The 15,201-nt window shown below is 41.9% G+C and overlaps 1 protein-coding gene across 4 annotated transcripts in view; it reads right to left on the reverse strand.

The window, feature by feature from the left end:
* The window catches only part of ccser1 (coiled-coil serine-rich protein 1), a 103,852-nt gene that overhangs the window by 55,870 nt on the left and 32,781 nt on the right, over nt 1–15,201 (reverse strand). For all 4 annotated transcript variants that reach the window (XM_031856541.1, XM_031856540.1, XM_031856542.1 and 1 more), the window contains exons 7-8: nt 11,438–11,612; nt 6,428–6,505 (exon numbers count right to left, since the gene is read on the reverse strand). In XM_031856541.1, coding sequence (XP_031712401.1) covers nt 6,428–6,505; nt 11,438–11,612 — 253 coding nt within the window. The remainder of the gene's footprint in view (nt 1–6,427; nt 6,506–11,437; nt 11,613–15,201) is intronic.

Raw genomic sequence — 15,201 nt, forward strand, 5'->3', positions numbered from 1 at the left:
TGTTTATGACTATATGTGTGGCGCAATTGTTACTTGTCTCTTGTTACTTGAGTCTCATTTATCCGGCTTAAGTTAACTAACTTGAGTTACTGAAGGGGAAACAGCTACATTTAAAGTCTGCCAACCTGATTTCCTACAGCAGGGTTTTCTAAAGCTCAGTCAAACAGCCAAGACGGAGCTGCCAGAAGATCTCAGGCTACACAATGACTCACGGGGAGGTCCAAAATCGGGCTCCAGACCAAGCAGTTATGATTAAAATATTCTGAAACTGACAGGTAGCTAAGATGTGGACAGAGAGTGATGCAGTGAGAAGATCAGAGGGAATAAGAGGAAAGCAATAACAGAGCGAGAGAGAGAAGGAGCAGATGACAGACAGACGATCATTACCTCTTCAAGGACATAAAAGCAGGAGATGAAAAGAGGGGCAAGATAACGGGAGGAAAATGAGGCGGAGACGGGAGGAAAGGGGGGCAGTGATAGAGAGACGGAGAGGACAGAGAGGGCCTGAGGCTGAGCATGATGGTCTGAGACCGTGGGGAGCCATCTAGCTAAAGGACAGACATAGAGTCAGAGGGAGACCACAGGGAACCATATAGCTGCAACAACATCCTCTAAATGACCTCTCTGATGCAGACAAGCCTGCTCGCCTGATGCTCAAGTCTCATCAATAATCAGAAATGGACAAATGTAACTTGTGATCGTTATGATGCCCCCTCAATGGATGAATGGATAAATAACTGTGTGAGAAAATAACAAAGGAGCTTGACAGAAAATACTTTTTTAACACATTTTAATACTACATAGCAATCGCAACTTAGCCAGCAGCATGTCAAAATAAATTGGATTAAATTAATTTAATTAAAAAGAAATGGACCCCGAAAAGCAGAAGAAATGGAACGATAGATTAACCAATTAGAAATAATTAATTAATTTCAACGGTATATATACAGGAATTGTCTTTAACAAAAGAAAACAATGTAAAGATTTATACAAAGATATTCCCTCTCAATCATCACTTATGCATCCCTTAGAAGTCTGTGGCGGGGGCTCTATCTCTATCTTTTCCTCCTCTTCCTCACTTTTTGGGACGTTTCTGGGGGTCAGCAAAGGGCGTCTGGGCCGGTAAGCAGGGTGTGCCGCCTGTTCTCATTCCCACGATGAATACCGCCACTGTGTGCTTTGATGTGCTTGAGTGTTTATCCCTGCTCTTTGTCTCTCTCCTCTGCTGTGTGCTGCTATCGGTGTGTCAGTTTGCCTGAGCTGAGCCACACACACACACAAGACACACAGAGCAGACAGGCCGCAGCAGGATGAAGCGCGTGCTTCGGCCGCATTCATTCAAATTCCGGCAACGCGGCACCTTTGTGTTTGCTACAGGTCTGCAGGTTGCGTGGGCTCGTTAGAACTTTCTCTCTGTCATAATCTATTATTACAGGCATGTTTCAAATGTATACACAGCACTGGCTCTGTATATGGGAAACAAACAAAGTGGATCGGACCCAGCCACCGGTACCACTCTGTGACCCGTAGTGGTCACAGACGCGCTCCAAGGCCTCCAGTCCGTCAAAATGATGGACGGCCTTTAGATTTTTCATTCATTGTTACAAAGTCAATGATGTATATATACTGTATTACAGGTATTGTTAACAGGACTTCTGTGTTGCTGGTGACTGAAACTCCACACAAAAAAAAAAGACTGAACAGCCTCCCGCAGGCACAAACCACTGTCACAACAAACCCCCTGAAGTGTAAAAAAACAGAGGAGGTGATAAAAAATAAAGTGTCATTTGCACATAGGGATACAGTCTCATGCCTTCAAGAATGTACAATTAAAAACTGTGACCTTTGTCAGCTGTCTTTATCAATTTACTCTGCTTTCAGTAGACAAGGAGAGGGCCGAACTACCGACGCTTCACGATGGATGCACTGGAACTGTTAGGACCGCGTAAATGGAAGAATTAGGAGGGAACGAGTGTTCAGAGATCAACTCATCCACAAGCACTTCGGTCACATACGGGTAGATGGTACTTAGAGTAAACTGCGATGCTTTAACTCTCCTTCACAAACAGAGAGGCGTGTTGTGTCTGGTGAACAGCAGCAGTCATGTGGCGCTATAGGTTCTCTATCTGTCCCAAACACCTCGAGAGGCAGAACAGCTGACACCTCACACTGACACAGTTAGGCAACCTGTCAAACCAGTTATGTAAGAAGAGAGATGTCACCTGCTAAAACATAGCTGGAATTATCACTGAGACATATTAAATATAGCATAAATGTTATAAATAAAGCAGTGTCGTACTCTTTTTCTACTGTCTTACATGTTGGTGAGACAGGAACCCACAGACGCATCAATGATTAGCACAGAACCAGAAGCACAAAGACAGGCTTTAGCTGTGGCTTAGATCTAACAAAGAGTCACACTTCAGATATAATTCTTTAATGTTTTTACTGGGATTAATTGTCTATTTGTTCTGATTGAAAAGCACAGCATTTTAAGCTGCTCCGCTCAACAAAAGCCATTAAAACTGTCGTAAGGACGTTTTTTACAGTCTTATAAATCTCTTTCTGTAGTCGTTGCCTCTCCATACCTCTTATCAGCAGGTTTCATGGATTGTTACTTTAGAAACACAGCTTCTTTAGTGTTGAGATAGCCACGGGTAAGGCAGTTAACCTGAAATCTTTTGGTCTTCCTTTTTAAGCAACTTTCGCAAAGTAGCAGTAGATCAGTGTAACTCGGCTTTGTGTGACCGGCCCCGGACTGAACGGACTTTTTAAGATGTTGGTGTAGTGACAGACCGTCCGAGCGAAAGAGTGGCCATAGTAATTACGACAGGAGCAAAGGCAGACGTCAGGTGACACAGAATAAAAAGCAACAAAATACATGTAAGAAAGAAGGTCAGGGTGACTGCATGGGTCAAACACAGGACTTTCACTCAGGAGACTGCTGTTCGTGTCCTGTGAGAAAATCAAAGTTGATTTATTTCAATTTACTTACGGAAGCTAACTTACATAATGTACTTAACTAAGTTAACTTAACACAGACGTAACTTATTTAACTTATGTCACAAAACGCAAGTTATGTAGCCAAACATACTTATTACAAACACAACCAAACCAGGTATTTTTGTTTCAGTTTCTATTAACAATGTTAACCACAAAATGTAAATCTGTGACCGTTCCACAGCATGCACCTGTTGCTGTCACTCTCCAACAGTCATACGTGTCGTTTTGGGAAATTACCTATTTTGTCGTTCAGGTTGTGTTGCATAATTAACAACTTGAAATTTCACTGTTAATATGGAGGATCATAAATTGAACAGAAAATATGAAATTCAGGACAGTAAATCCCGAGGACTCTTTGTATTTTTTCCTGATCACCTCTCCCTCTCTTTCACACATTAATACAGTTTGTGGCAGTGTGTGTGAGAAACTTGCCACCCTCACTGTTAGTGTGAAAGTCATACAGCATCATATTTAGTTTGTATATGCATGTGAGGATGTGTGTTTATGGCTGCCTGTTTGTTTTGTGTGTAGTGTGTGTGTGCTCATGGAACGTGCATCTTCACAGGTTTTCTAGCACGCATGTATCCTTTGGCCTTGGTGCGGGGAATGATGTATAATTATACATTTGAAGTCATTATAATTATACATTATTCATTTCTAATTATGCAGCGTGTGACACAATGATAAATGTTTGACTAAAAAAAGAAGTTCCTCATGTCTGCTGACACAAAGGTGAATGTACACAAATGTCAATTTATTAAGGATTAAAACACACTGGTGCTCTGAATACACGCCTGACAACACTAGTGTGAGATTTTTTACTTCAGTCTTCTAAAATACAGCAACACTGTAACTGGGACAAAATCTGGTGAAAATCATGTCATATGCGTTGGGTCTAAATTAAACTGGGGCGCACTGTGACACTGCAGCCTCTCAGGTGGCTACCGCAGATTATTTTTACACCCACAGAGTCGCTTTCTGGAGTGCCAGGACAAATTCTCCTCTTCTCGCCCCTCCCTCAAACCCTCTTTTTTCTTCTCTCCCCCCCCCCCTCCCTCTTTCTCTACCACCCTCTCACCTCCATCTCTTGCACTCCCCGTATTCATTTTCTCCTATTTTACCGTGTTATCTAACTTAATGTCTTCGAACTGAATGCATTCCCTTTGTATGCACCTCACAGATAGCTTTTCCCCCAAAGCCGTTCTCCCTCATCCCCTCGCTCCTCAATCTATCTTATAGTCAAGTAGAACAATGTCCTATTCTCAGCATTGCAACCATTTCCTTATATTCTCCTCATGCAATATACATTTACCAAAACATCAAACTATTCCTTCACAGTGCAGTACTAAAAGCCTTGGTCTTTTCTGTTGCTTTGTCATAAGCTTGCCTATTGAAATGTACAAACTGTGTGCTATGTTTGTTTCGTTTTGTTTGAGATATAAATTCATCCTCGACTGGTAATGAAATGCTTGTTCAGGCTGACACACACACACACACACACACACACGTTGAACTGAAACACTGCATAACCATTCGAAGTTCGGAAGAAAATAGTCATGTGTTGACAAGCAGTGTCATGCGCACACACGCACACACACGCACACACACACACACACACGCACACACACACTCTCTACCCGTTTTTATACCCTGCCTAACCTCAATTCTTCCAGCTCTTGCTGTTTTCTCAATGCTTTTTATATAAATCTCCAGTCAACTCCCAGTTAGGTAAGAAGATGCTCAAGATATTTAGAATGAATGCTCCATTGTTAATCAGAAGAACAAAAAAAAAAAAAAAAAACACTGTTTATGACAAGTTTTTCTTGGATGCCAGCTGGTGCTTTTTCTTCTCTGGCGCATAACTTTCTTAATAATTAACAATGAAGTGAAGAATCTTCAAATTGTTCTTCACCCCAACCAAGTTTCAATATCTTTTAAACTGTTGAAACATCATGTCCGTACAAGTTCCGGCCGAAAGTTTCAGATGAAGCTAGCTGAGTGAACCTTGCTCTTAGAAGATCTTTATGACAGACACTATATTCTATGTTGTTCCGAACATCAACGATGCATCTTCATGCTCCTTTCAAACCAGTTTGTATGACTGCAATACGTTTATCACAAAGTCTGTCAACCTTCAACACCTACTGTAGATTTGTGATGGATCTGTACACAGCAACTCTAAGCCTTATCCACAGACAGAGCGATACAAACCTATAGTTCTTGCTATTGATTTCTGATTGTAAGTCTTTACATTTGTGCTTTGGACTGTTCAATCAGACATTTGTCCTATTTCTTCCCAACCTCTCCCGAATAAACTATTCCAGTTGTCCACCTTCCCTGTCTGTCTGTCTGTCTGACTGTCTGACTGTCTGACTGTCTGTCCATTCGTCCATTCCTTCATGAGGGAGTTTGAACCAGAGCTGCTGTCTTCATGCTGTGTCCCACCCTACATTTTTAATTTTTCCTTATCATCCAGCTGCCACTGATACTCCATGTAGGTCAATAAAGAGGGCATGCATTCACACAAACATCCACCCTCTCTCTCTCTCTCACACACACACACACACACACACACACAGGCAAACACAAATAAATGCATACAGACTACAAACAAAAAAATACTCTATGTAGACCTATCTAAAAATGCACACTGGTACACAGATATAAGTGCACACACACACACAAACACACTTAGCACAGACATGCATAATATTGTTGGCACTGTGTCAGGTACTGAGGCCTTAGTTTGTGGTTGTGTGTTGCTCCACTACATTATAAGGGGCTTTTACTGTACCTCTCCATGTATGTGAAGGACGGGGGGGATTTAAAAAAGCAACACGGAGTTGAAAAGTCTCGTCTCTCCTTTAACGGTTTAACGAGAACTCTGCTGCCACCCAACTAAATCCCAGAGAAAAGCTTGACAAAGTCCTCCCTTGGTAAACCTAAACCTTGCGCGTGCACACACACACACTTGAGCACCCATGCTCCCAGTCCCCGCATTAATAAATCTTATCTGGGTGCACAGCTCTGATGGACTAGGTTGACAGAGGGTGTCTGGGGCCTGTCAAGGCAAGCAAAGCACTTTACCCCTCTCTCGTTCAATTTATCCCCAACTCTCTTTTTGCTACTCTCCTCTTTATATTTCCCTCTCCTTCTCCCTTCCTGCCTTGCTCCTCTTTCTGCCTATTTGATCGTTATGAGTTAATTGTTCTGAAACCTGAAGGAAACACATGAAACACATGAAGTGTGGGTGTTGCTTACACTCAAACTAGTTAACAGATGTCAATAATTATTGGTCAAAAGTTTGCTAAAGCCACTCACTGAACACTCAGCAAACATCTCTCCGTTTCTCTTAGACACAAACATACAAATTCAGTATTATTCATACGCATAAAGCAGCATGAAATGGTCTGCTTTAGGTTACCTTAAATGGAAGGGATTTTTCACTGCTGGGGCTGATGGGGAGAGACTGGAGGCTGCTGGCAGGACTCGTCTCTGTACTCTGCAAAAGGCAAGAATATGAAAACAACATCAAGATGAGGTGTGTGATTTACATTGTAAGTGCTGCTTGTGGTGTGCACAGAATGATATTTACAAGTTCAGTCTCGGTTAATAATCGTCTGTAACAAAATCCAGGCATCTGCAAGTATTTTTGCTTTTAATTCTTTCTATTTTAATTTATTGTTAAACAATATTGGCAAAAACATTACACATATAAGTCTGGTTACCAATTAGATACAATAGACTAATTCTATCCAGATAGATGCTTATTATTATATCCTAAAAGTTAGTGTCATTTTCTACAGAATATCTGCAGGACATCATTACATCTAGTCTGTGTATCTAGGGTTGAAGCACCTTTGGTTCATAAAAATGTAGGACACTTGCCTGGATAAATACAACTTCATGTTGTAACTTTTCACCTGTTTTTTTGTCTTATTATGTCTGTGTTTTCTAACACCAGCTGTGATCAGACACATTTTGTCTCTCCTCCTTAACACAGGTGTCTAGTGAGCAGAGAGCAAGGGCAGCTAGAGGGGGCTCCAAAACACACACACACACACACACACACACACACACACACACACACACACACCGTTCACTGCATACATTCATGTGACAAAAGTGTGCACACACACACAAACACACACACACACACACACACACACACACACACACACACACACACACCCCTTAAAGAGAGCAGGCGCTGGCCTAAATGTCACCTGTGAGGGCTTATGATAGGACAGATGGTAAACCTGGAGAGGTTAAAGTCATGTCTCCAGGCAGCACTGCTGATGATGATGTAATGCTGCATGCAGTGTGAGATGACAAGATATATGACAAAGATGTGACAAGGAACACGGTAAGGTAAATTGAAGTACGAGTATGTTCCAAACAATTTGTTTTCTGATAAGGTATCTTTCTTTCTTCTGCTCACTTGCAGATTCATGTGCATGTTCCCCTCTGTTGTTTGAGAGAGATGACAATACTTATGATAACCGTAAAAAAAAGGTGCTTTTTAGGCAAAAATCTTGATTTAGTTTGTGCATATTTTTGTCCTAGTTTCTGGTTTTGAAGGTAACTCTGAGAAGCATCAGAGCCTAAATCTTTGCACAGCATAAACTTCATGGTTTATTGCTTTGGCTGACCTTTTAAAGAAGCATACCTCCCTATCAGAATTATAGGTGCGCTACAGCGTGAGGCCCTCAATGTGTCACCGGTGATCAATGCCTTTCCCCATGTGGAGAGACAGGCGCACACTCACTGACACCCAAACACTCTCTCTCTCTCCCTCTTTTCCTTCTAACACATACACATTCTCTTTAAGGTCACCCCTATCCCACAGGCCTTAACACACAACTGTCCCCACAATTAGATGTGGTTCAGTAAAAAGCCTTTCAGATTTCAAAATGGGGAAAACTGCCTGGGAGCTCTGGATTTAATGACTTGCACTACCCAGAAGCTAAATGTCTAAAGATGATGAATGGACCAAGAAAGGAAAACAGGTTCTGTAGTTTCATACAAGTCTTTAATCACATTCCCACATCAGTTAAATCAAGAAATGAAAACCTTCAAATAACTCAAGGTGCATTCATGCCCACCCTCTCTCATTGACATTCAGCTTTTTATCGGAAGGCAGCCCCATTAACAACATACTGTCATAAAATGTAGTCAGTTCTTTGGAAAACACAGGGTGAATGCTTTAAATTGGAAATACCTACTCTGCTCGGGTATTGCAACGTTTTTAACCCCGGGGCTCAGGAGTTCTCGTGTAATCTGCATCTCTTAAAAAGCTGGTGTAACGATAGTTGCAGAGATAAATGGCACTGCCTTAAATGACAATATAATGAACAACAGCACTTTCGACTACGCTTTATCATACTGACAGCGATCCTCGCAACAAAGACATGCTGTTGAAATGATTTGGTGGAGGCAGCAAGAATAGGCTGCTGCCACGGGGCAAGCAGCTGCCTCAGGGCTAACAGTCACTGGGACGGACAGAGGGGCTTGCTGGGACACAAGCTAACAGGGCCTGCCGGTGCATGCGTGGATATCGCCAAACCAGGCCCACAAAGACTGCGAGTGTATGCTGTAAAACATAGGGCCGTCACAGATTTGCTAGAATCCATGGCTGACATTGACAAATGGGGATCATTGTGTTAGGCAACATTAATGCACACGTGGACAGTGGCATTTTAGAATTGTTCCTCCCGTGCAGCCAAAAGGATAAACTGCTGAGAGAGAAATAAATCCAAGATGGACGGAGTTCTCGGCAGCTGGCTTAAATATGCTAATCTGACTAATATGATGCACAACAAACGCAGGAAATGATAGGGTTTGATATATTATCTGGCCTGTCGGTCATGTGTGTCTTGTGTAACGATATGCATTCGTCAATGCTTTGTGTAGGACACTCACAGTTATGTCATAGAGGTTCCCCAGTCCAACTTTAACCGGGGACATTGAGGCTGGTTTGCATCTAAACCGCTTAGTTTCATAACCTTTTTGACAGCAACTGAGAAACTGGCAAGTTATGTTTCTTTTTATCATCTTATTCACTTTGTCCAGGTCTTCTTGCAGACAACTGTTGAGCAGCATTACACTTATTTTTCCATAACGCTGGCTAACGTAACTGAACTTAGCATAGGCATCGAAGCATTACAAATATTCTCCTGTTTGCCGTCTCAGGTGGCAACAAAACTTTACAACAAAATTAATCAAAAAGTATAATGCTCATTGCAGCTTAAGGCGTAATAAATGATCACGTAAATATCCACTTTAGTCAAAGCAATTTGTAATTTCGTATTGTATTGTTGTGAGATAATGATACAGTAGTGACTGGTATAGAGCAGAACAGAGAGAGAACATCGAGGAGATGATGAGATAAATATTGGACATTTGGACTTGAGCGCTGGTTTCATAAGCGTTAGATTACTCTGCATGATTCATTATTGTAATGTTTGCCTCTCTGTGAGCATCTCCGTGCCTTTTCAGTTGTTTGGAGGAGGACTGGAACGGAGCTGCACCGTGTTATGCGTGACACACTGTATAAAGCCGAGCAGTGTTTCGGATGACATTAGAGAGAAGATAAATAACAGAAGATTGGGGCAAAGCAAACAAAATGCAAAGCATACAGACATGCAGAGTAAACCCTCCCCTTGCTGCAAAATGGATTACATCCGTTGATGGCGGGTAACAAAATTTGCAAGTTAACACACAACAACTCAAACACAACAGAGCAAGCAAAGAGGGCAAAGTATCCCCTCTTTCATATTCATGTTCTGCTGCTGTGTACCCTCTCTCTCTCTTGCACTCCTTTTAGTCTCTCCATCACCACTCTAATTTATGTCTCTCTCCACTAATTATTATATTATCATTTCATGTCTCTTTCACAGTTGTCCTGGGAGGAAAAAACAGAGAGATGAAGAGTGAAGCGAAAGGGAGAAAGTCACACATATGCCTCTGTGGACAGTAATTCACAGAGAGGTCCTTACAGCTAGCTTTGATCTTAGTTCAGACGTGCTAATAGTGGGGTATTAGGGAAGGTCTGGTCACCCTTTTATATGTCTTTTTGTGTATTTGTATTATGTGTGTCTGTATAATATTGCTGTGTTTGGTAAGGGTGAGTCACCCATGTAGATTATAAGGAAACAACAGCCAGACATTGCTAATGGATGTTCTGTCAGCTCAACTTCCAAAGCAGGAAGGGTATTACCAACACCCCCCTTTGGTGTGTAAATCTTTCATACACTTTCAAAATATATCAGTACGAATATGTCCACTTTCATTCCAAAACATAACATACACAACACATTAAGCACCGCCAAACATAAACTTCCAAACAACTAGTGCAACTGAAACTGTGCTCGCACAACTTTGAAAAACTTGTACGACTGTTTAGGCCTCAGACATTCTCCGAAAGAGTGTTGTTATCATTCTGTTCTGATGTGAACTCTAAATAAAACTGGATTTTAAAATCAGCGGTTGATTGTGTTCGTTGATTGTTTTATCGTTATGACTGAGGATCTGCCCCAAGTCAAGCTCTGCGCAAATTGCAATCACCCCAAAAATAAAACATGTGAATCAAGTTTAGGGCAGTTTTAATCTCAATAAATGATCAAATATACATCAGCTAGAATAGTATTGCGTTCTATTTACATCCTGGTGTAAAGTAGTGCCACAGTTAAAAAGATTGCACGACTGCACAGGGCCATCAATATGGGTCTCTGACTTTTACAGTTAAACCTGGTGCAGCTATCGCATCGTGTCAGTGCTTTACTAAGTGACCATTACAGCTAATCACGTCTATAATGGTTTGGATGTAATTTTACTGGTTTCCCTGCTATCGCACTGTGCTGGCCTCATAGCCTGAGGTAAAACCTTTAGTTTTAAAGCAGGCTAAAGCATTTAAAGAGCAGCTCTGAAACAGGAGGATTAATGTGTGGAGCTTGAGTGTGTGTGTGCGTATGTGTGCAGATAAAGAATATGATGGCAAACGCTCAAATACGCCTCCCAGTTTCATCCACCAAATGTAGAATCTGATTAAATTAGCAAAACAAAGTGATTACAGAGACCTTTTAAAGGCAGAAAATCATCCACTTTGAGATGCTTTCATGGAGCTGAAATAGAGCCTATTAAAACAGGGAGTGAAGAATTTGTCAGTGGAGCACTGCACTGTTTTGGTTCGAAAAGCCAATTGCTGCACATTATTTGCTAACCCCTTACCTTTATTGGTTTAAAACGATTTAATGCATGTATAACTTGATCAAAGAAGGGTCTGTAAGTGTGATACAAGAGGAATAACAATGACTTTTGGCTTCAGGTTGTGTTATTCTTTGTGCTTTGTGACAGATCTCTTAATCGGAGTACAAACCCACGTTAAGAAGATTCCGTAGGCTCGTGTCTGCGTGTGTGCGTGTGCATATCCCACCTCCTGCAGTGTCCGTCTCAGTCGTAAAAGCAGGGTTTTGACAGCAGTGCAGTCCTGCTGCATCAGTCGGAGCGGAAGGGTCTCCAGCCCCGGAGGTAAGGGCTCATCTTCCCTCCCAAAAGCCAGCCCCGAGCTCCAGTCAGCAGGCAGCAGGCTGGTCGGGCGGCTGGGCTCCCTTGGAGGAAAGGGAAAGTGAAGGGAGAGAAATAAAGATCATTTGAACTTGATCATTGACCCGTCGTCACTGCTCTCCACTGGCAACCAGTGGAATCTCATACATGCTTTCGGTCGCTCCTGATGGTGTGGATCTCTGCTGCTTCTGTGTATCCCAATAGTATCATGAGTGGCCAACACATGCTCCTAACGTTCCACAGAGCAATTATAAAAATCTGTCTGCATCATATTGCAGACAGTAAAAAGACAGTAGAAATGAGAAATGAGAGATATTTCTACATAGGCCGGATAATAGAAGGTGTTACAGAGGTCAAATGGAGAGCGAGACCTGCAACACCTCAGCAGATGCTCCACATTTTAATGAGCACTGATTTCTATAATAAGTCTGTTTTACTGTAAGATGATTTCAAATGGAATGTCTGGTGATAACAACTCCCACACAAACAACATAAAAGCACATACAAATGCCTGCATGGGGAAGACACACGTTCTCACTCATGCATTCAGAGATCAAAGAAGCCAAAGCACAAATGTCCATCTGCGTCCAATCCTGCGTCTCACTGCCATTATCAACTCACAAAGATACTTCATTGTCAAGAGCTCGGATTCATTATGGCCCATCACAACTGTGCGATCTTGTCTGTGCGTCCTCATATTCTTTTCAGGATCCTTAATGTGGTGTTTTGTATAATTTTGTGTCCACAATGACGCTTCTGCAGAAACAACCCTGTGTATGTGTTTGTGCACGTATGTGTGTGACTGCGTGTGTGTGTGTGTGTGTAGGACATCTCTCAGTTGGAGAGCTGCATATCAAACACCTTTCTAATTAACTAATTATTGAGGTTAATTGCAGCAGACCTCCTGGCCGTTTGACAGATAGAGAAGGTAAAATCTCTCCAAAAAAGGACAAGTTCATGAGTTACTGTAGAACGCCTGATTAGTAACAAGCCTCCAAACCGATGGAGCTCTCTATTCCTCTCCACACACTTTAGTGGTGGTGTGGGTTTGAACTCAGACACACATGAACGCCTGCAACAGGGGGAGATCAAACACGGCTCTGTTTTAATTAACTGTCCCATTTGAGAACACAGTCCATTAAGCAGTAAACAGGCCTTCTGGAGCAGTATGTCTTTGGTCTCTGGTGCATGGCCTCTGTTCTTCTCACCTTCAACACCTGTTTAGTCCAGCAGAGGACAGGGAGGAACTTTCACCAGGAGTCAGAGTTGCTCAATGTCACGGCATTTCCTCATCTTTCTTTGGCCTCCAGCCAACACTAAAACTCAATTGATGCGCCACAACTAGAAACACTGACCGTATCTATAAAAGCTCTGTCTTCATAGTCATTCATCGCTCGGGGCCCACTTTACATGTTCTGTCAGTTTTAGAGTTGAAATTGAACCAGAAGCATATTTTTTTTCAACTGCTTACAATTTAAGTACTTTATATTGCACCAGACATGACAAGAGACTCAAAGTAAAGATCAAGCTCTCGTTCTGTTCTGTTGTTTCAAAATAATTATGTGAGTAATGTTTAAATGCGGTCTGTTTGATCTTTGCCACTCAAATATACAAAATGCAGCTGCTTACTTTATGATCGTTTTTGAGTCATGATTGGAATTGCAAGTCTGTATGGCAGCTGTTGGTGTATCACTTTGATACTTACTACAATATTTGATAATGATGGGGTAGTAAAAGATACATTCTGAAAAGGCATTTTAATTTTCTGCATTACCATTTGAGCATTAACATTTACCCTTGGTTAATAGTTCATGGATACATTTAGCACGCTTTTAACGCAGCAATAGTATAAACAAGTCTAAGCTGTTGAATTATGCTTAACCTTTCAGAGTCTGGTACGGCTATGCTCATGGGTACAAGTACTAAAGAAAGGAAACAAGTTACTTAACATGAAAAGATGTGTGGTTAGCAAAGGATTCAAATGTAGAGAATCTAATGAAGACAAGAAATAATGAGCAAATAATCTATGGTATTTGACTTTAAAAGGATAGTTTTGTGTGGGTGTACGCTATATCTAGAGTATTGTCTCCACTTTATCTTCACTTTATTCTGCCCCTTTCCGACGGGGGAACTGAACTGAGTGTGAAACATATCTACGCTCTCTTCAAAGCCACAGGACTCCGTTGACAAAAACAGTACAGTTCATTTCTACTTTCAGTTCAATTCCAGGTCGGAAAATATTCTATATATAGTGTACACCTGAACTGATTTACATTTTTTTAGATGTGTGTTTCTTTCAGACGTCTTAAATGTGTTTTTCTGCTGCCCACATCCGCAGCCGTACATGTGCTGGTGATCACGTCTGCTTCTCCAAACCGGGGGGGTCGTGCCGACCGCAATCTACAGAAGGTAATACACTGACTAATGGATAAGAACCTCACACAACCCCATTCATAACACCCAGACTATCCCTTTAGCTCCACATTAAGTTCTGGAAATAGTGAAAAGTTAAATTTTAAAAGCTGTCTGCGTCCGGTATCCATTGACAACAGTTAAAAAGCAAATTGCAGTCAGGCTTTGCATCACTAACAAGGGGGAGATGACCCTTATTTGGCCCAAAGAGATTTTCCAAATGTCACAACTGATGTACCAAAAAGCCTGTTGAATGTTACACTGCAAGGCCGTTGCGCTCTGAGAGAGTAAAACTATGAACAACGAATAGACTGTAGTACAAACAGGCCTATTTGTGGAATTAACTAAATTACATAGAATGCTATAAATGCAATGGACAGTTTCATCATTTCAGGAAAGCTGCCATCAAGAAACTGAAAAGAAAAACACAAAAATGAACAAACAAATGAATCAAATGTGAGAATAAACTTCAGTCCTACATTTCTCTCCAAAGTTGTGATATCTTAACAGAAGTGCAGAAGGAAAGGGATGCTGCGTTCTTCACCTCCTTTATGGCATTTTCAAAAGGTGAGCTGAGAAATAACAATCTGCCGTCTGAAACCCACACAGACAACCAGCGGGTTCAGTTCACCGTCTGCATATCAAGGAAAGGAGGACAGTCCCGTCAGTAAAGAGAGGCAGGCACAGGCGCAGCGACGAGGAGCTCTGTATCATCAAGAGGCCGTGTTCACTGTAGACTGATAGCTATTCAGAGGGGAGGCGAGAGGCCATTAGCTGCCTTTAGTCCCATTCTCCCAGAAAAATCACCAAGTCAACGGTGGCGTGGAGCATTAAGTCAGACGGCAAACTCTCCAGGAGAAAATGTTCATTGAGCAAAACAAGATCATACCATTAAAATATCGATGAACGTGTGCCACTCCCAAGACTTGTCAGTGACATCTGCCCTAATACTGACTTCTTCACTGCCCCCCCCCTTCACACTCTCTCTGTCTACCTCTCCTTCTGACTGTCTTTCGCTCCCCTTTCTCTTACTTTCCTTTGTTCACCTGCCCTTCCCTTTCCCCCCCCCCCCCCCCATCACTCTGACAACCACTACACTAAACTGATGCAGTATCAAAGCCTAACGTGTCCCCTCTGGGGATTTTGCTTAGCACCTCAGACAAATGTCGATGAAGCCTGCTGTCTTTTGAAGACAGGTGAGCTCTGTCTGTCAGGAAGCCC

This window comes from Anarrhichthys ocellatus, unplaced genomic scaffold (assembly GCF_004355925.1).
Source record: "Anarrhichthys ocellatus isolate YVR2014 unplaced genomic scaffold, GSC_Weel_1.0 scaffold17, whole genome shotgun sequence".
Lineage (NCBI taxonomy): Eukaryota > Metazoa > Chordata > Actinopteri > Perciformes > Anarhichadidae > Anarrhichthys > Anarrhichthys ocellatus.